At 41.5% G+C, this 22,443-nt stretch overlaps 1 protein-coding gene across 1 annotated transcript in view; it reads right to left on the bottom strand.

Annotated features, from left to right (window-relative positions):
* CDC73 (cell division cycle 73) overlaps window positions 1–22,443 on the bottom strand; it is a 164,960-nt gene that overhangs the window by 46,024 nt on the left and 96,493 nt on the right. Inside the window, exon 11 of the mRNA XM_075936731.1 lies at window positions 1,005–1,062. Coding sequence (XP_075792846.1) covers window positions 1,005–1,062 — 58 coding nt within the window. The remainder of the gene's footprint in view (window positions 1–1,004; window positions 1,063–22,443) is intronic.

Here is a 22,443-nt window from a genome sequence, read left to right on the forward strand (position 1 = left end):
TCTGAGCTGCTGCCTCTGTAGCAGAGGCAGCAGTGCCAGGCGGGAGCTAGTCCATGAGGGGAGCCAGTTTAAAAAACAGCTGCCCTTGAGTACCAGCTGCCTGTTGCCCTGAGCTGCCATTTCTGATAAAGCAGTTGGGGGACAAGAGGGAGGATGCAAGCCAGAACTGAGCCAGGCTGCCTAATACACTTTAAATGCAGAGCTGCAGCAGGAGTAGGTCCCAGACATGTTTCAAGCCAGGACAGAGACAGACTGCTAGCCAGCTTGCTCAAAAAATTATCGGCATGTGTGGGGAGGAATGTGTGTAATCTATAGCATTAACCTATAAGCTTCCACTTATCAGTTAACCAACTACACTATTACATCCCTAGCTTCAACGCCCCCCCCCCACCTCCCCCGATGGGCACCGGGAAGGGGGCTGCTCTGGGGCCTCCCCAGGTCCTGCGCAGCAGCCAAGCACTGGGGAAAGGAGAGGGCGGAAGGGTGGAGATGGATGGTAAGCAGAGCGATGTGAGGATATCACTCTGTCGCCCAGCTGGAAAAGTTATTTTTACTATACCGAGAGAAGAAATTGGCAGTTAAATTCAACTCAAAATTGAAATGAAAACTCAAACACCTTAAGATGTGGGTACCAGAACCTCTAGAATTGTTAGGTCTACAAATAAAAGCCATATGGTATGCCAAAATTGGATTTTATGGTTTTTGAACTGTGTATGACATTTGATTCTAGCCCTGGTAGTTCACAAGACATTGGATTGTAAAACTGCCACTAGTCCATCAATCTAGCAATATTATTTCTTTACTAGTTCAGAGTGAGCCCAGCTAATCCCAGAACCTAGACCACTGCAATTTTCAATCTATGCATGTTAACGTGTTAATTCATGCGCTGTGGCTATATATTTCCAATACATATCAACAAAATGCAAAGAATTTCAGCTGCAGTCTTGTCCTAACACAAAATGCTTTCTTTCAAAATTATAGCCAAATAAAGTAACACTCTTTACCTGGTCTCGGCACAGGTTGCGCAGCTGGGGTTTGAGTTTTCCGTGCAGAAGCACCTTCCTTTAAGACGACAAAAAAAGAGTTAACATTTACATCAATAGCTTGTCTCTTATTCAGATTCCCTTTTAGTTAAATGTAAAACAGACTTTTTATGACAATTAGGACATAACATTCTACCAACAACTAAATATGCAGAAAACGTCATCACAAAACTTGGTAACTACTGTTTTGGACAATAAAATCTAAAAATCTAAAAAAAAATGCATATTAAAGGTCTATCCATCACATTCAGTAGATGCCAGTCAACATTTTATCATAGAAGAAATTGTTAATCCCGCAAAATCAACACTCACCTTTTTAAAAATAAACAAACACCCCTAGCTCTTAAATAATGCACTTCGTAAGACAGGTCACTATCATTACCCCTATTTTAGAGAGAGGGCAACTGAGTCAGATATGTGAAGAGACTTGATCAAGGTCTCCAAGCAGACTAGTAGCAGAACCAGGAATAGAAATGAGGTCTCGAGTCCCAAAGCAGTGCAGTTCTATAGACCCAAAGAAGTAGTGCTTCCCCTTTTACTTATGCATAACTAGTTGAATAACTCTTCTTGGAGAAAAACTTAAAAAAATAACACAGTCTGACAGCACTTTAAAGACTATCAAAACATGCAGATGGTATCATGAGCTTTCGTGGGCACAGCCCACTTCTTCAGATGTCTGGAGTGTTAGATGTCCAGAACCAAGAAGTTCTCAGAGAACTTATCAATGATTCACAGTAACGCTGGAAGGGCATACCAAGGAAGGTTCCACAGTGATCAACTTCAGGGCTACTCAATATCTTCATCAACAACTTAGATAATAGCATAGAGAGTATGCTTATAATGGTTACAGATAATACCAGGGTCGGAGGGAGGGGGAGAGGTGCAAGTGCTTGGAGGACAGAGCTATAATTAAAAATTATCTGGACAAAATGGAAAAAACAGTCTAAGGTAAATAGGATGAAGTTAAATAAGGACAAATGCAAAGTACTTCACTTAGGAAGGAACAAGTTTTACACATACAGAATGGGAAGTGACTGTCAAGGAAGGAAAACCGCAGAAAGGGATCTCGGGGGTCACAGTGGACCACAAGCTAAATATGAGTCAACTGCGTGATGCTGTTGCAAAAAATTGGCAGAAGATATTGAGCAGAAAAAAAAAAAAACAATTCTGGAATGCATTAACAGGAGTGTTGTAGACAAGACATGATAAGTCATTCTTCCACTCTACTCTATGCTGATTAGGCCCCATCTGGCGTATGGTGTCCAGTTCAGGGCACCACATTTCAGTAAAGATATGGAAAAACTGCAGAAAGTCCAGAAAAAAAGCAACAAAAATTATTAAAGGCCTAGAAAATATGACCTGTGAGGGAAGATTAAAAGAACTGGGTTTGTTTAAATTTAAAAAACAACAAACGGTCTGGTAGCACTTTAAAGACTAATAAAACATATAGATGGTATCATGAGATTTCGTGGGCACAGCCCACTTCTTCAGATGACCGGAGTTTTGAGTGCAGACCCAAAATAAATAGGGGAAAGTGAGAGGGGGTCTGCACATCCTAAACTCAACATTCCGGTCACCTGAAGTGTGCTGTGCCCATGAAAGCTCATGATACCATCTGCATGTTTTCTTAGTCTTTAAAGTGCTACCAGACCATTTGTTGGTCTTTAAGTTTATCCTTTACAGACTAACTCGGCTACCCCCTGAAGCTTCCGAACATGCAATGGGTTTGTGTAGTTAGGAAGAGAAGATAGAGAGGACATGGTAACAGTTTTCAAGTACCTAAAAGAGTGTTACAAGGAGGAGAAAGAAAAAATATTCTCCTTAACCTATGATAGCACCAGCAGCAATGGGCTTAAACTGCAGTAAGGGAGGTTTGGTTGGACATTAGGAAATTCTTCCTAACTGTGAGGTTGGTTAAACACTAGAATAAATTGCCTAGGTTATCCATCACTGGAACAGGGATGTAAGTGACTAGTCAACTGACAGTCAACTAGTGACTTGACTAATCTCTCCCCTCCTTCCAATCCCCCCCGCTTCGTTGTTGCCTCTATCAGAGAGAGGCAGCAAGAGTGGGGGAGGGGCACAGCAGAGAACTGGCAGCACTTAGAAGCAGAAGTGCTGCGGGGAGCATGGGCCAACCGTTCCCCGTCTGCCCTGTGCACTTTGCTTTTGAAATATACAAGAGCCACCTGGGCTCTTGAACATTTCAAAAGAAGACAGGGCCTTATCAGCTAATCGAGTAGTCAATGGATATTCCATCAATTATTTAATTAGTTGATTCATCTAAATTTAAGATTCCTACACTAGAGATGGAGCAGGTTATTTAAGAGCAGTTTGGATAAATATCTGTCAGGGATGACTTGGATGGTGCTTGGTCCTACAGTGAGTGCAGGACACAGTGTGAAGACTTCTTGAAGTCCCTTCCAATTCTAATATTCTATGATTTTCTGAAGTGCTCAGCAACCCAAAATGCAGAAAGATTTTCAAAAGAGCAATATGAAAAAATTCCAAAAATTTCAAAAGGAAAAAATTCCTAACTGTCAGGGTGGTCAAATATTGGAATAAATTGCCAAAGGAGGTGATGGAATCTCCCTCTCTGGAGATATTTAAGAACAGGTTAGATAGACATCTGTCAGGGATGGTGTAGACGGAGCTTGGTCCTGTCTTGAGGGCGGGGGGCTGGACTCGATGACCTCTTGAGGTCCCTTCCAGTCCTATTTTTCTATGATTCTATGAAAATGAGATCACCACATGCTTCTCATACGAGTATGTAAACAAGGAGAAAGGAGAAAGTAGTTAGAGACATTGAGGCTAATGGCAATTGGGACAAATTACAACATGGTTTTACAAAAGGTAGATCGTGCCAAACCAACCTGATCTCCTTCTTTGAGAAAGTAACAGATTTTTTAGATAAAGGAAATGCAGTGGATCTAATCTACCTCGACTTTAGTAAGGAATTTGATACAGTACCACATGGGGAATTATTGGTTAAATTGGAAAAGATAGGGATTAATATGAAAGTTGAGAGGTGGATAAGCAACTGGTTAAAGGGGAGACTACAGCAGGTCATATTGAAAGGTGAACTGTCAGGTTGGAGGAAGGTTATTAGCGGAGTTCCTCAGGGATCAGTTTTGGGACCAATTTTATTTAATCTTTTTATCACTGACCTTGGCACCAAAAGTGGAAGTGTCCTGATAAAATTTGCGGATGACACAAAGCTGGGAGCTATTGCCAATTCAGAAAAAGATCGGGATATCGTACAGGAAGATCTGGATGATCTCGTAAATTAGAGTGATAGCAATAGGATGAAATTTAATAGTGAGAAGGGTAAGGTTATGCATTTAGGGATTAACAACAAGAATTTTAGTTATAAGCTGGGGACACATCAGTTGGAAGTAACGGAGGAGGAGAAGGACCTTGGAGTCCTGGTTTATTATAAATGACTATGAGCCGCCATTGTGACATGGCCATGAAAAAGGTTAATACGGTCTTGGGATGTATTAGGCAAGGTATTTCCAGTAGGGATAAGAAGGTGTTAGTGCCATTGTACAAGGCATTGGTGAGACCCCATTTGGAATACTGTGTGCAGTTCTGGTCTCCCATGTTTAAGAAGGATGAATTCAAACTGGAACAGGTACAAAGAAGGGCCACTAGGATGATCCAAGGAATGGAAAACCTGTCTTATGAAAGGAGACTCAGGGAGCTTGGCTTGTTTACCTTAACCAAAAGTAGGCTGAGGGGGGACATGGTTGCACTCTTTAAATATATTAGAGGGATAAATACCAGGGAGGGAGAGGAATTATTTAAGGTTAATACCAATGTGAACACAAGAACAAATGGATATAAGCTGGCTAGTAGGAAGTTTAGACTTGAGATTAGACGAAGGTTTCTAACCATTAGAGGAGTGAGGTTCTGGCACGGCCTTCCAAGGGAAGTAGTGGGGGCAAAAGATCTATCTGGTTTCAAGATTAAACTAGATGGGTTTATGAAGGGGATGGTTTGATGAGATAACATGATCTTGGTAACTAATTGACCATTCATTATCAGTGGGAAATAGGTCAATGGAGGGATGATGGGAGTTACTATAGAGAACTTTCTGGGAGTCTGGCTGGTGAGTCTTGCCCACATGCTCAGGGTTTAGCTGATCGCCATATTTGGGGTCGGGAAGGAATCTTCCTCCAGGGTAGATTGGCAGAGGCCCTGGAGGTTTTTCACCTTCCTCTGTAGCATGGGGTACAGATCACAGCTGGAGGATTCTCTGCATCTTGGGGTCTTCAAAGTATTTGAAGGCTTCAATATCTGAGATATAGGTGAGAGTATTATTCTACGAGGGATGGGTGAGATTCTGTGGCCTGCACTGTGCAGGGGGTCAGACTAGATGATCATAATGGTCCCTTCTGACCTTAAAGTCTTATGAGTAATACTGTGCTCTGTAACTAAGAAAATTCATCACTACGAAATTGAAGACCAGGAGCTACAAGATCAATGACAATTTTAAAGCTACAGACCCTAAATATTAATGTTTCTCTGGTGTAAGTTAACCCCAATCTTTATCTACAAAATAATAGGATGAGAGCATAAGGATGCATCAGCTGTGAACTTACTAAAAGGCTGAAATTCAGTCAGACATCTCTCCACTAAAGTTCAAAAGAAAATGCCTAAGTAACTACATCTAGGAAGGACTCGCCTTAGTACATACCAGGAGTGGGCAATAAGTTTTGAAGGGGGGGGCCATTTCACAAATTTCAGAAGTGAAATTCAGAAGGGGAAGGATTGAGAATTACCCTGCCAGGAACTTTGCTTGGCCTGGGGTGCCTATCCCTTGACTTCTGAACAATGGAAGGAACCTGGAGCAGCTGGGAAGGTACTGGGGGCTAGCCTCCTTCCAGAGTTGTCTAGGGGTGGAGGCTTAGAATTCACATAACATGGGTGGCAGCTCCTGGCCCCGCTGCCTACCTGCTGCCTAGCAGCCGCCTGGCAGGCACGGGCCCTTTGAACAGACACAGTTGAAAGGGCTCTCGCCTCCTGGGACTGAGAGCTGCGAGTCCTTTCAATTGCAACAGTTTAAAGGGCTTGCACCTGCTGGGTGGCTGCCAGGCAACACAGTCACCCAGCAAGTGTGAGCCCTTTAAACAGAAGCAGTTGAAAGGGCTCACATGTCTCCAGCTCCCAGGCAACACGATAGGGCAGGTGTCAGCAACCTTTCAGAGGTGGAGTGCCAAGATTTGACTTATTCGTCTCTATATATGGGTCCGCACGCCGTTGATACTTTTTGAAGTCCGTAACAATCCTATTTACGGCAGCTTCATTAACTTAAGATGCAGGGGTCGGCAACCTTTCAGAAGTGGCCTACTGAGATTTAACTTATTCACTGATCTGTGTGATGGGGGAGCAGAGGCAAGTGCAGGCTGGGTTTTCTGAACCCTTATTTTCTGAACCAGCCAATGAGAATAGTTTAATTTAAATTATGAAACAGATTAAGTGTTTTAACTTTCTCATATTAATTTATCAAACTTAATTTTAAATAAAGTAAAATATTATGTCAGGCACAAAAGATTTCAATGTTTTCTTTATTCATTTTGTGTCAGGAGTCACTGACGCACAGAAAAATCAGTGAGGCACCACACAAGTCAGAAGCAAAAAAACTGCAAAAACCCCAACATTCATTGATGCGGCCCTGAGACCTTACTCCTCTGGTGCTCCAGTCTCACAGGGCAAAGGGAAGGGACAGGGAGGACTGAGGTTCAGGACTTCCTACAGGCCAGATTTACTTTTCTGTGGTTCTGGAGTTAGTGGATTTTATGGACCCCCTTGGGAGAGTTCAGTGTGTGAGACAGGGCTGTCAGCAAGTAGACTAAGGATGGGGTACAGGACCTAGGTGCAGAAGCAGGCTGGGAGTAGGGTGTCCAGTAGGGTTGCCAGGTGTCCGATATTCACCCCGGACAGTCCGGTATTTTCAACTCCTGTCCGGTTTTTACACACACACACACACACACACACACACACACACACACACACACACACACACACACACACACACACACACACACACACACACACACACACACACACACACACACACACACACACACACACACACACACAGAATACCAGACACCTGAGATGCTCGGTATTCTCTGAATTTTTCCCCGGCCAGGAGACGAAAATGCCGGGCAACCCTACAAATACTCAGCGCCCGGCCTCCCCCCCCTTTCCAAACTGCCCCCGACCCCCCAACACCCCCAGCCCCCATGATTACCCGGTTCCCCAAGGCTGCCGGCACAAAATGGCTGCCAGCCAAAAGACCTAGGGGAAGCAATGCTTCCCCTGGGTCTTAGTGCTCAACCACTCCCCTGTTCCAATCCCTGCACTCACTTTTATAGGGGACATGTTATTTTATTTTAATTTTTTTTGAGGGGGGGGGCTTAAGTTGTCCTTGGAGTCTTTATTTTTGATCAACAACTTTGGTCTCCTCCCCCCCCTCCCCCCAACAGATTTTTTTCCCGGGTTTTGTTTTGGGGGGGGGGGAGGTTCAGTATTTTTATTTCAACCATCTGGCAACCCTAGTGTCTGGACAAGTGGAGGGAGCAGGAACAAGAGAGGGTGCAGTGTCTGGCCAGCAGAGAGAGTACGGGAATGAGGGTTTCGGAGCATGCTAGGGGTACTGGGTCTTAGGGGGATTGCGGTGGGGGGGGGGGGGGAGAGTCTGAGCATAAGGGGGGAGTTTACCTGGCTTCATACCCTCTTGCAGCAATGGTTGCAGCCACGTGGTCTGAGGCCGGCCCCAGAGGTGCCACTTGCTGTGGCCTCCCAGTCCAGGGCCACCCCCAAAGGTGCTGCTTGCTGCCATCACATGGTCCACAGGGCCGGCCCCAGAGCCCTAGCACTGTCTCTTCCCACTGCAGCCTAACCTGCTCCAGGGAGGAGGGAGCACTCTCCAACAGCTGCACAAGGGAGGAGTGGCAGTGCTGAGCTCCCTCCCCCATGCTGCTGAAAATTGACACACCTGAGTCGGGGGTAGGGCCTGGAACTGCCTCATGGGCTGGATCAAAGCCCTGGGCAAGCCGGATCCGGCCTACTGAGGGGTTTTTGCCCACCCCAGCATACACTCAGCTTCTCCAATTTCTAAAGCAATTATTCTGCTGTTTAGTGACACAAGGATTTAATTTCTTCCTTAGAAGAGAAGGATTACTGCTGAATGACTTTGTGCTGTTTTCTGTTAATTAAAATACCATAGTTGATGCAGACTACTACATTAACTTTAAAAATAATATTACAAGAAATGCTGAATCTCTGCTATGGACAAAATATTTTTGCCAGTGTCCTTGCAGAGTAACTATTAAACTACACAGAAATTTGGAAGAAGTCAAAGAATTGCACTATAAGATCAAAGCAGCAAGCCAACCTGCAGATCCCTTGCTACTAAAGTACAGCTAGAATGAGACTTAACACCCCTCTCTTTCTTCTGAGAAAGTGAGAATAAGATTTCCACAGTCCACCTCTAAAGAAAAGTCAGTGTCAGGGTCTGTGTGAAGACAATGATGCCACAAAGGGTTTTTAAATAAGTGTTTTGGAAAATACATTCAATGTTACTTTCCATAAACTTATTCTTTAAATCCCAAACTAGTAAATTTCCTGAAAGAGTGCAGTATTGGTGGATGGAAATACAGAAAAAGCTATAGTTATTCAGTCATAAACAGAGTTTTAGATCATGCCCTAGCATTGGTCTCTGACTCTATAGCAATACTTTTATACATAAGTCAATATTTGATTTTCAGCAAGTGAAGAGCCCTTCCTTACATTATCGCATTGTTTCTCCCTATCATACTAATATAATCATTTAATTTAATTATGAATTTAAAAACCTTTTAAAATACCAGCAAACCAACCTTATAATGTCATCTGTTTATACATAAGAACATACAGCTCTGACAATACATCTGCTACCAAGTGGCACGAGAAATACCGGAAGGTGGGGGAGGAAAGAGTACAGGAACAGGGATGTGACATATCAAGCCGAATAAATAATCTTCAACCCTCAAGACACATTCTAGCATCAGAGCAAAATGCAGACTTTCAGCATTCTGTCATTAAGGTTTTGAGGAAAATCACTAGACTTCAACCCACAGACCTGGGGAAGGGATACTAAATTCTTTGTCCGTGCAATATGCTTAATGTGAGTACTTCTAGTGAAATATCTAAAAAAGCAACAAGTGTAATAAACTACTCACATTCTATTCAATTGTGGGTTAACTCTGAAGTCATATATTAACACTGCCAATTATGTTCATTTTAGCAGTAATTTCCAGCAAAGGAGAGAAATGTAGTTAGACTCCCAATTCCCATTCACTGATATTCAGTCACCTCACTCCCTTTCGTGGGATTTTCAAGGAACGTGTTTATGCACTATGGTTGGACATTAAAGTCAGAGACATCCAGGAGACAAATTCCAAGGGGAGAAATATATTCCGTTTAGCTACATCAGTAGAGCAGTTAAGTGAAAAAAGCCTAACAAAAGCTGGAAAGCCACAACCTATACTGACATGGATTTGGAATCTATGGAAAGAGACACAATTAGCTCTCATCTGACTACATGTCAATGCTATTATAGTAAGATGAAGGCCTAAAACATAAGCCCATGCAGCACAGGCCTGGTCTGAGGCCCAGCTAACAATGGACAAAACATGGCCAACATAAAGCAAAGCTAAGCTGTGAGTGAGGCAGGCCCCTGCTCACAGTACTTAGCATGAACAGGGCTGAGTGTGCAAAACACTAATTGGTAATAAGCCCAGGTGCAGAACAATAATTGGTACTGGTTATAAGTTGACATCACATGGTACTACCAGCTCATTAAAAAAAGACCTTGGTACCCACTCCTCTCAGATACAGACCCAGGTTCAGGAAAGGGTAAAAAATGACAGCATGATGGATAGAGATACTCCAATTAAACAATGGGGTACAGGGTGATGGGCGGTATCTAAGTAGCATCAAAGGGTGGTAACCTAACACCATTAGAGGATGGCAACCTGATACGTCAGCAGTGATGTGTGACTTGTTTGTACCTGTATATAAAGTGGTGTCTTTGGGGGGGGACAGTCTTTATATGACCTGTGGGCAGTGGAAATTTCCCACTAATTGAGTCATTCTATTGTGGCAAGTACATGTGTGTAGTGGTTCAGTAGAGTCTACTGACAACTATTACTGTACTTCATTTAACAATAAATCTAGCCTGGCACCTTCAATCCTTATCTGGTTTGTGGTCTTTGGGGGCCCTTTTGAAGTCTGCTGTGGTCATTGGGACCACATCATTGAGCACGCACGCAAGCAACCTTCTGGTTATCATCATCAATAGAGCTAGAGACCTGTGAGGATACCACAGCAGTACATCCACCTAACTACAGCTATAAGTGATCGCTCAATAGCAGAAAGATGAGAAATTATTTCCAACAGTATGACACCCATTATAGTGAATGTTATTGCATGATACAATCTTCCACATTTTAAAGGGACCACCACTTAAGCTGAATGGGACACACATTGCTCAATCAAGAACCTGCAAAAGACAGCACCATTCTTGAAATCTTTGACACAGGACAGGCAAAAAGGAAGTTGTGTGTTCATTAAACAAATACTCTTCTAGTATTAGGCCTGGTTAGGGAGGTAACGAACCATCACAAACCACCAGCTTCATCCTCTGAGACCCCAATTTTACAGAGTTCTAAGAGTCCAGAACAAACATGAATATTGGTACAGTTGTCATACTTCTAACTAGATCAGAATGGAAGTCTTCAATAAAACTACTCCTTAACTCAGTCACAGGAATCAGAGAGACTGAAGACACACACAATCCCCAGGCCTGAGCATTAACAGCACCTGCCAGCATAGCAAGTGGAAGAGTGAGGTTAGGAATTTAATGTAGGCAGGCTTGCATGGCAGTGCTGAAAACTAGTGCATGGCCAGCTCCTAAAAATCCCTCTTCAAGCTACCAAGTTAAATCACTAGTACTTAATGTTAAAACCATATGGCATATCTCCAAAGGATACAGCTAATTCATATTTACTGTAGAACATTATGCACCTTATTCAAAGGCTAAAAGGAATTATTTTTATGATAAATTGTTGTTTTGAACAGCATGCTGTCTCACAGCATCTGTTTTCTTATGGGTAGCACACAGAAATTGGCACTAAGTAGGATTGTACATCTGATTATCTTATTTTTGTGGTCTTGGCATTATGAATTATAAAGGCAAACTTTTATTCTGTAAAACTTATTTTGTAGTTTGTGTTAGGTTTCTTTCTTCAATAGAATACACATACAATGCCAGAACAACATGTATACAAAACTACCTTGAGGATCTTATGATTGCCAAGAGGAACACTTTTTTCCCCCTGAATGTTCATTTTTCCTGTAGAGCAAATCACAGGAAAACTGATCAATGATTCACATATGAAGTCAAAATATAAATGCCACCAAATAACTAGAGAATCAAAGAATTTAAGATTAAGCATCTCAACTGTGGAGCATCAAGATATCCGATTTTTAATTTGCTACAGCACAATTAAACACTTCTATTTAAAGAAATGGCTAATATACAAAGGTTACCAGCATGTGGGAGGAGAAAAATATTTGGAATCTTCAGAGAAACAAATAAAGAATTAAGATCAAAATAAGGATTGTAAGGGAGGAGAGAAGTGAAGCACAAAGAGTTCATCGAAGATTCAAAAAGCCTTCAGTAATCTGAAGAGTCATGCATGATGTAGTACAGAAATGCATGGCTAAGGAAGGAAAAGAAGCTTTTTTCCCCATAAAGAAACATTTTTGATATTGTCTTATTCAAAACAATAAAATAATAAGACTGAAAAAGTAGCTCAGACTGCCCTTAGTGCATGGTATCAACCACAAGAATTTGGCTGATGAAGTTTACTGTAGATGGCTTACAAAGCTCCACTGCTCCAAGATTCCAACTTTTCAGAAATAAAAGCTAATAGAACTATTGACAAATGGTGATATATAGTCCTATAAAGACATCTAAAATTGCATTATTCCACCTCTTTTCCCTTCAAGATTACGGATGATTTAACCTTCCTGCCCCTCACTACATTAAAAACTGTTCAATAGTAGACTCAATTAATAATACAAGCTGGACCTGCCTGGTCCAGCATTCTTGGGGCCTGAGTGGTCCTGAAGGAGAGAGATTGCCGAACCGGAGGTGTGGGGTGTGTGTGTCAGGCCTCGAGCTCTCCTAAGGCTCCCTTTCTGGCCACTGGCCCAGTCAGTAACCTGCCCGCGGCTCGATGGAGGGGCTCCACACCAGTCTGCAGCACAGCTGCAGCAAGTGAGGCTCTCTGCCAAGAGCCAGGGGTGGTTCTTCAACCCCAGTCGCAGGGGCTCTGGCAGAGCTTCACTCCCAGCTCCAGGGCTCCTTGCTCCTGCCCAGCCTAGCTCTGGCTACCAGCCAGGCTCCTTTCTCCCAGATCTGCCTCTGAGGCTGCCTGATGCCAGACTGTCTGAGCTCCCAGCCACTGGCAACCTCTGTGGCTGGGGCTCTCTAGTCCAGCCAGACCATGGGTGTTGCTGGACTAGAGAGTCCCAAACCACAGAAGTCCAACCTGTAGTACAGGGGTGGGGAACCTTTTTTGGAACAGAGGCCAAAGACTCACAGAAAAATCAATTTGGGGGCCGTACACAAGTGGAAAGCGAAAACCACCCTCACTGCCACACCAGAGCCCAGAGGGGGCCAGCTTAGTACATTTTGTATGCTCCAGCCCTACGGGGGGTGTGGGAGGGGGGCTGGCATGCCAGCACAAGCTCTCCAATGCTGGGGTGAGCTTTGAGCCTTAGGGGCTGGGTCCAGGCAAGTAGGGGCCACATCAGGCCCCTTGGGCCTGAGGTTTCCCACCCCTGATGTAGTAGTTTAATGAGTATGAGCTTTCAACACTACCTGTTTGAAATTTCCTGCACTGAGACAAATGATATCATCAACTTGGAGAAAAATACATACTGGCATAAAAATGTCATAGCATAATAATTTTGCTTCCCTGAAAAAAGAAAGATGCTGATCAAATAGAGAAGAAATATTACATTTCAATTGTTTGCAAGTAAAAGTAAAGATTCTAACATTCATTGGCTATAGTGCACTTTATATGTCCTACAACACTTTATCTTAGCCAAAGGCCTGAGAACCATGGTTTTCCTAGGAGAAGGGGAGGCGGGGAAAGCTAACTTGGAAAATTCAGTTTATACAGTAAGCATCAGGAGCAGTAGCATTGATCATTCCTCCACTTCTGAATGAATGACACATCTCAAACTTTTCACATAACGTAACATTTCTGCTCAAGGGATGACATACCTAATTCTTATGCATAAACCATGCAAGATTGCCAAGGAGTAGATTATGAATATTCATAAACAAACTAATTTAGTCACAAAACCCTGTAACTTGAAAAATACACATCTTCCTTAGATACCTTATACAATATTTTAATCATGAACAAGTTAGTAGAATTAGTTTCTCCTAATTTACCTTGCAAAACTGTACTTCGTAACTCACGACTTATACACTTAACATTAGGGACTTAATCAGCTTTCGTTATCCATTTTCCTACTCCCAGATAATTACAATTTCACTTTTGGGTATCAGTCTCATTTATAATTATATGCTGGAATATACAAAAACATTCAATGCGTGTTTTCTCAGTACAGTCAGATTCATTTCGGTACTCCTTGCTCCTGCAATATCATAGACAACTGAAAATATGTATCACGGGGGCTTTTTTCTTAAAGCATATTTCCCATAAACGTCAACTACATAACAGGGGGCCTATAGTGCATGGACAATGATTACTGCTGTATAAATGTTGATGGAACAAATGGGCTAAAGATTGTTATCTCATCAATGTCCAACATTAAACAGTGTTAAATAAGGTTCAGGGTTTGGGATACAGAGACTCTTCAGGCTGCTTAGGACCATGGCAAATACAGCATTGAAATTCTTTTGTACTTTTATTAATGGTACAGAAAAGGGGGTGAAACAGTTAAGCCATCTGAAATATCAAGTATTAAATAAGGCTTTCATTTTAACATTGCATGCTCCCATTTTCTTTAGCTGCAAAGAGTTTTACAAGGAAGAAACTGCTTGTTTAACAATCTCGTGGTGGTATCAAAGACGGCAACAGATTTTGAGGTGAACTGGAGCTGTTGCTGCTGCTGTTGCTGAATCTGAAACTGTTTCATCCCATGAAGTATATGGGATTCAACTGGAGCTGGAAGAGGTGTCAGAAATAAATGGGTTCCTTTGGTCAGGACATCTCTTAGGATTAGGACCAAAACGGAGAATGGGTTTAAACCCACAGACCGCTACACTTACCTTCAATGCTTCCATCTCCCATCCTAGACACATTTTTCAGTCGACTGTATACAGCCAAGCCCTACGATACAACCGGATTTGCTCCGACCCCACAGACAGAGACAATCACCTACAGGATTTTTACAGAGCATTTATAAATCTGAGATACCCACCTGGGGAAGTGAAAAAACAAATTGACAGAGCCAAAAAAGTATCCAGACAAACTACTTCAAGACAGACCCAAATGAGAAAATAACAGAACTCTTCTTGTTGTTACTGACAGTCCACAACTCAAACCCCTTCAACGCACCATACACAATCTACAACCCATCCTGGAAAATGATCCCTCACTCTCAGAGGCCTTGGGAGAAAAACCTGTTCTTCTTACAGACAACACCCTAACCTGAAACATTCTGTCTGATAACCATGCCACACAACCATATCATAAGCCTCCAGGAACCCAGCCCTGCAACCAGAAAAAGATGCTAACTTTGCTCACATATCTACACTGACGAATTCATCACTGCAGCAAACACTAGCCACAAAATCAAAGGGTCATTTGACTGCTCATCTAGTAATTTGATCTACAGTATCAAATGCCAACAGTGCCCCTCTACTATACATATTGGTCAAACTGGACATTCTCTACGTAAAAGAATCAATGGACACAAATCGGATATACGTAAAGAAAATACTCAGAAGCCAGTGGCAGAACATTTCTGTTTACCTAACCATAATCTCACAGATCTGAAGGCAGCGGTCTTGTCACAGGCCAGTTCAAGCCAAATCCACAGCGAAAGCTTGGAATTACAATACACATGCAAATTCAATTCAATTAATTATGGACTTAATCAAGATATGGGGTGGCGGAACCTTTATCAATGAAGGTGCTAACTACTTTCCGAATGGTATTGGCGCTGCAGCATAAAGCTTATATTGTAGAGCCCGCAGTGCAGCAAGCTCCCCAGGAACAGATCCCTCTGACCCCACTCCTGGGGAGCCAGATGCACTGCCCACAGTGTAAGGTGAGAACCAGCTCCCTGGGAGCAGGAGCATGCCAGTAGCCAGCTTTTAAGCCGGCTGCCAGTACACACCAGCTCCCACCTGCCACCCTGCTCTAATACAGAGGCAGTAGCACAATGCGGCAGTCAGCTCCTGTTTCCAACTCCCAGGGAGCCTTTTGTCACCCCATGCTGAAGGCTCTGATATAGAGCCAGCATCATGGGGTGGCAGCTGACACTCCAGGAGCGGGGGCAGAAGCCTTTATCTAACCGTTAATGATGATTGATAAACCCAGGCTTATAAGTTAACTGTTTAAATTGTTATTCTGTTACATCCCTACGGAGTAGTTGAAAACGGACAATAATCATATAAGGGAATAATTTGCAACAGAGAATGCAATCTTATCCTCAAAAAAGCAACAGGGAATTTTCCAGTTGTCAGAGATTTAACCAACTGTAGTCATATTAAATTAAGGCTATTATTTTTATAAAGTATACGATTTTCTGATATTTTGTTATACACTTGTCATAAGAGTTAAATATTTTGTGATTATTATTCTTGCTCCGTTGTTGATTTAATTTGCAAAATTCAGAAAATGTCTATGAATTTCCCTGTCTGTAGTCGGGTCCTACTGTACACTTAAATAGTGCCTATTTCTAAAGTCCAAAGAAGCACTGACTTTCAAAGGCTGATGACCAAAGGACTGAAAGCAATTCTCTTTAAGTCTAATATTGCCATAATATGAACCATTACTACAATTGATTATAAAAGAAGAGATATACTATGTTGTACAATCTTTTCCTGAGAAGTATGTGTTACTTTTCTTCTCTGGAAGGAACCTTTGTGTACACAAGTTAGTTTACAGTCTTTTGTAGTGCAACTTGTTTGGGGACTGGCTATTTAAAAAGAGGATGCTCATTTCTGTTATTTCAGTCATGATTTATAGCAGTGAGTGAAGCTTTCAAAATCTGTATTCCTTACAACACTGCTGATCAGATATCCAAATGGTTTCTATATGGAAATCCACAGACTGACCGAATTGTTTTCTGACTTTTTGAAGAAAACAGTTTTAGCAACAAAGGACAGAAATGACAATTTGATGCCATCTTGTGGCTTTCCTAATTGTGGGAGTTTAACTCTCATTCTGGTCTTTTCAATATTTTTGCTATCACATTTAAAAGCAAAACCTGTGCTTAAGTTTTACTTAGGATCATTACAAATTAAAATACAGCTACTCTACTGAAAACTCACATAAGTGCAAGGTGGATAAAAAAATCAAAATAAAATTATTTAAATTGGATTTTTTTTTAAATAAAATACTAAATATCTAATCTAAAACAACAGCTACAATTAAATCTCATCACAAACATACTACATGAATTAATGGATCTCATTTCCCAAGCCTATTAGCTTTTTCTTCTTTAAAGTTCTCGGCTAATCCCTAAACCTAACTTGTTCCAGCTGATTCCTGTCTGTTAACTACAACCAATTGGCTATTCAATTTTGTGGACACGAGAAAATCAACAACTCAACAGAAACAATGCACTGTGTCCTGGAATGCGTGCACACTGTTGACGACAATGATCACCATGAATGCAGAACAGCAATCATTAGTAGAGATCCTGCACATAACATCCATGTCACAGCCTTACACGAAACACTTCTCTGGTATCAGCTAGTCCACAGAGGTTGGAGCAGCCTACTCCTATTATTGTGTGGTTATCCAGACGAGCATCCAAGAGAAGTGGAAGTTGGTTTTGCCTTCAGGACATCACTAGTTCCCCATCTTGAATCCCAGCCACATGCCATCAGTCTTCACCTTATGACTGCAAAGCTTTGACTGAGGCAGGAACAGTGCCTTGTAGTTGTTAGTCCATATGCACCCACTCTGCCTGCTGCAGTTAACGAAAAACCAGCTTTCTACAATAACCTGATTTTTTTTTCTCTCCCTCTCCCTCCCTCTCTCTCTCTCCCCCCCCCCTTCCCTCCCTCCCAGAGTTGGTCAGGACAGCAACCACATGGCCAAAGGTACTCATGGACCTCATGGAATTGGAAACGAGGACTCCAATGAGATCCTCCTTCAAACTTGTGCACAGCATGAGCTTGCTATTGCAAGCACATTCTTCCAACAAGCGATCAAACAAAGCAACTTGGATGCAACCTTGGTCTAAGCACTGGCATATGACTGACTACTTTGTTACAAAACAAATCTCTTTCAAGTGGTAAGTTGATTCCTGCAATGTGTGGCACTGGCACCTAATTACATAGTTCACAGTGCTGTCTCCTTGAACCTTTGCTAATCAAATCATCATTCTGTTGAATGCTGGAAAAAGTTGTATGTAATTAAATTTGAAATGCTGGAGACATAAGCATTGCTTCAACTCCGTCTTGAAGGTTCCTTTGTGATCAACAATAAAGGTGCAGAGTAGCCATCCATTATTGAGGAGGACTGGATTAACATCAAGGGCACAACCTACAGAACTGCTGTTGAAATTCTAGGTTTCCAAAAATACAAACATAAGGACGATTTGAATACAAAGATGCTCAAGATCTTCTTGATAAGATTCATGTGACACACCTGGCCTGCATCAACAATAAAGAGAATGCCTCCATGGAATCAACATGCATTCGATCTAAGCAGAAAGTACGAATCAAAATATGGAAAATGAAAGAGGACAAGTGGAAATGTAAACCAGTCAAAATTCAAGGCGATCAGACATGATTTCAAAACATTCTATGATGGACTGAAGGCAGTCTACGGGACGTGTACTGCTAGCTCTATACCAATGGGCTCTGCTGATGGCAACACACTGACTACAGATAGTGCTAATATCCTTGACCTCTGGGCTGAACATTTTTGCAACATATTAAACCAGACATCAACTTTCAACAGCACCATTCTTGAAGAGATTCCTCAGCGTGCCAGTGTTTCACAGCTAGTTATACTGCCAACTCTTGGTGAGGTACAAAAGAGATATCAAGCAGATGAAATCTGGAAAGGCACATGGCAGTGACCCGATACCATCAGAGATTTATAAAGCTGGTGGTGGCCAGCTAATGTTTTGTCTCACCTGTTTGTTTATCTCCATCTGGGAGAAAGAGCAAGTTCCCCAGGTATTCAAAGATGCTCTGACTGTACACATATTTAAGAGAAAAGATGACGTCCATGTTGTGATGACCACCGGGGCATCTCACTGCTGTCTATAGCTGGTAAGATCCTGCTCCACATTCTCTACAATCAGCAGTTATTACACGTGTTCACAAATGCCATCGTCCCTGAAAGTCAGTGTGGATTTCGTGCCAGACAAAAAAAATAAATCCACATCTGTCAAGATGAAAAATCAGTCTCAACATTCAATATTTTGTAGGGTTTCAAACTAAAATACTACATCTTAGAGACATATATCAAACACATGATGGCTAATTAACTTGCTAAAAGGCAGGTTAATATGTGACTAACAACAACTAGTTAGAAATACATAAATATCAGCATTTCCAATGTTGTTTCTATGCATGTATCTTCAAGACTGCAGCGGACTGCAATACATTTTTGGGCAAGTATGTATGCAACACATTATTATTCTAAACTATGAAGAGGCATATAGTGATTATTATGATTTAACCAGAAGGTGCAAATTTTAGCAAGAGAAAATAAATATGCTAGTAAGTTATTTAAAACCACCATGGGCAATAAAATGGGAAAAGGTCCTGGGTGATAGGGAAACAACTAATAATGACAATACAATCTACAATATGTCTGAAAGTAGTATTTTCATTTAGCACCAGAAGTAGAGATGAAAGCCATGTTAGTATCTCAGGGAATGCCTAACACTACAATAAAAACCCCACAGTACTGGATACTCAGTGCCTAGGTTAACTGATTTAGGCTCATGGAGCCCAGGTTCTGAAAACATCTCCCATCATAGGGTTTCAGACCTCAGCCCTTACACCAAGTCTAAATTTTGGCCCCTGCAGCCCGAGGCCAGTCAATCTGTGGGTCTTTGCTGCAGCATAAATATACCCTCAAAAGCCATCAATTAGCCAGGTTTTGCCTGGAGAGAAAAGGAAATCCAGCTGATGTCACACAAAATCATTCTGTATTACAAACATGAAAGCTGATGCCAATAGAATGACCACTAAATAATGCATTAGTAATGCTGTGACAGATCAACTGATTCTATGCAGATTAAGATTTTAGAAATTGATGCTAGAGCACTCATTTCTGGATTAATAAAAAAAATTATAATTTTGACAGAATACTTATTGTTTAAAATGATCAAGGCTGAGCAAATTCTTCTCACAATTTAAAGCCCCAGCAAGGAGAAAGTCATTGTGAAAAATCATTTGTATATGGTTTGAACAAACAAAACTGCAAAGACTTTAGCTAATGCAGCAAAAATTATTAGGATTAGTGGGCTCACTATACCCATTCACTAATTCCTCATTAAGAATTAGACTGCATTGACCTAACTACTTTTTAATACATTAAGTATATGCCATATTGATTTGGAATCATTCCAGTTTATTAATCAAAGTTTTGTGCAATACCAAATCAGACATCTTCTAGAAGTTTAGAGCATTTTTATTAATTATTATGATGATGTCTGGGATTAAGATCAGGCTGTGTCATCCTATTTACTCATTTTAAATATTGCCAAAATATTAGTATTTTTCCAGTTCACTGAAACTTCTCCAGTGTTCTAAGATTTACTGATAGTCCAGCAAGATCCCAGCCTGCCTTTTTAATTCCTGGATGCAAATTAGCTGGACTTGCAGATTTAAAAATGTCTATCCTTAGAGTCTGATTAGCATCCTCCTGAGTTACTCCTGAAGTGAAAAATGTTTCATCATTCTAATATGTTATAACTATACCTGCATTTATTTATTGAACATTTCTGGCTTTTCTGTATTACTGACAGTTACTGACACTTCCACCTAGTAACAGATCAACACCATTTGTAGGGATTCTTTGGCTACGTCTAAACTACACCCCTCTGTTGGCCAAGGGATGTAAATTAGACATATCGAAAGTGCAAATGAAGCCAGGATTTAAATAGTGCTTCATTTGCAAAATGGCGGCCATCACTTTTTTCCGAAATGGGGCTTTTTGAAAAATCCTGGCAGTTTAGACAGGGCATTTTCAACAGACATGACCCATTTCGAAAGATCCTGAAAGCCCCGTTTTGGGGAAAAAAGCAGCGGACACCATTATGCAAATGAAGCGAGGATATTTAAATGTAATCAAAAAAAGGAAGGCTGTCGCCTACGTCAGGGCATTCATGCTGGAATGTCTGACAATATTTTACATTGGCCAACAAGTAGTTAATTGACATTATCTAACTGGTCAGGTAATTAGCTTTCAACGTCTATCCTATCCATATAACAAGTGCAAATTGATCCCCTAATGGGAACTCACATAACTTAATCTTGAGTTTATGTAATTCATAAGGGGTGGAAAAGCAGATGTAGTACACTACTACACTGGTGGCTCTAACAACTAAATGGTAAATTATGGAAAAATAATTCTTTAGGATCATAAATGTAAGCTGAAACTTAAAGAGGATCTATTCAGTAGGTCTTCCACACAGGAGCCAAATATGCTGGAAATGATATACTCCATTTTAGGTACATCTAAGCTACATCTCTTTTTTTGATAAAGGGATGTAAATTAGACATATTGAAATTGTAAATGAAGCTGGGATTTGAATTTCCCGCGCTTCATTTACATAATGATGGCTGCAGATTTGTTTTGTTGAAAAGCCACTTTTCGGAAAAAAACAGCGGTCAAGACGGGACCAGTTAATGAGGGTTACAGGATCTTTCAAAATGGGGCATTTCTATCAAAAGATCCCTGTCTTGACCGCATTTTCTCTACTGGGAAAGCGCTTCACAACAGCAAGTCAATATAATGGTCTTCAGTTGATATGCGTTTTAGTTTAGTAGGACTGTCAGTGCTCATTAAAAGTGCTGTCATATGGGTGGAAATCGGGTAAATATTGCATTTTATTAATATTAGCAAAACTGATTTAAATGGGGCCTCTGTGTTGTGTAGTCTTGCCTTAATCTTTGTATTCATGCCTGTCAGTGTGAAAAGCTATTTGCATATATCTGAATGTATATGCAACCGCTATATATGCGACTACTTAAGCTGCTGTACTCAACATGTGCTGTGAGTATCACTGTGGCTCCTAAGGCTTCCAAAGTTGAGTAGCCCTGTTCTAGACATCCACATACATTATTTCATTAACGAGCAAAAGGCACCAGGATGTTTCAGTCTTGTGTTCTGTTTCATTTACCAGGTTTCCCCTTTCCCTAATTTATCAAATACAGGCAATCCGCGGGTTACATGGATCTGACTTACATCGGATCCCTACTTACAAACGGGGTGAGGCAACCCCGCACTAGCTGCTTCCCCTCAGCAGACTAGGGAGACGCGAAGCTAGCGCCCCCCTCCCCCCCCCAGCAGACCAGGGAGACGCGGAGCGGCTTTTCTCAGCAGACACCTCAGCTTGAGAATAAAGGACTGAGGGAAGTGAGGTGTGGGAGAATAAAACTGAGCTCTGGAGAAATGTTTGGCTAGAGTTTCCCCTACAATATGTACCAGTTCTGACTTACATACAAATTCAACTTAAGAACAAACCTACAGTCCCTATCTTGTACGTAACCCGGGGACTGCCTGTAGTACCAACGGATATACCAGTTGTTACATTGGGGAAACGTGTTTAATTTCACGATTTTCTATTTCACTACTTGAAAATGTTCAGTACTTCTTCAGGTTAGCCTTCTCTCCCCTGCTGTAGAGAATCAAAACCTCCAAGTTACCCATTTTCTTGGATCTCAAAAGCAGCAGTCATGACAAAGCAGGAAGCACTACTGATATGCACAATGTGAATGAAACTATGCTACCCGTTCCCTACTGAAATTGTACTTTTAACACTCATTGTTGGTAAAAGCTGGTCAACACTCGATTTTTACATCGGATAGCTATATTTTTTTCAAGGATGTGAAAAAGCCACAACTCCAAGAGAGATAGTTATAACACATTTACATCTT

The sequence above is a fragment of the Pelodiscus sinensis genome, chromosome 9 (assembly GCF_049634645.1).
Source record: "Pelodiscus sinensis isolate JC-2024 chromosome 9, ASM4963464v1, whole genome shotgun sequence".
Taxonomy (NCBI): Eukaryota; Metazoa; Chordata; order Testudines; family Trionychidae; genus Pelodiscus; species Pelodiscus sinensis.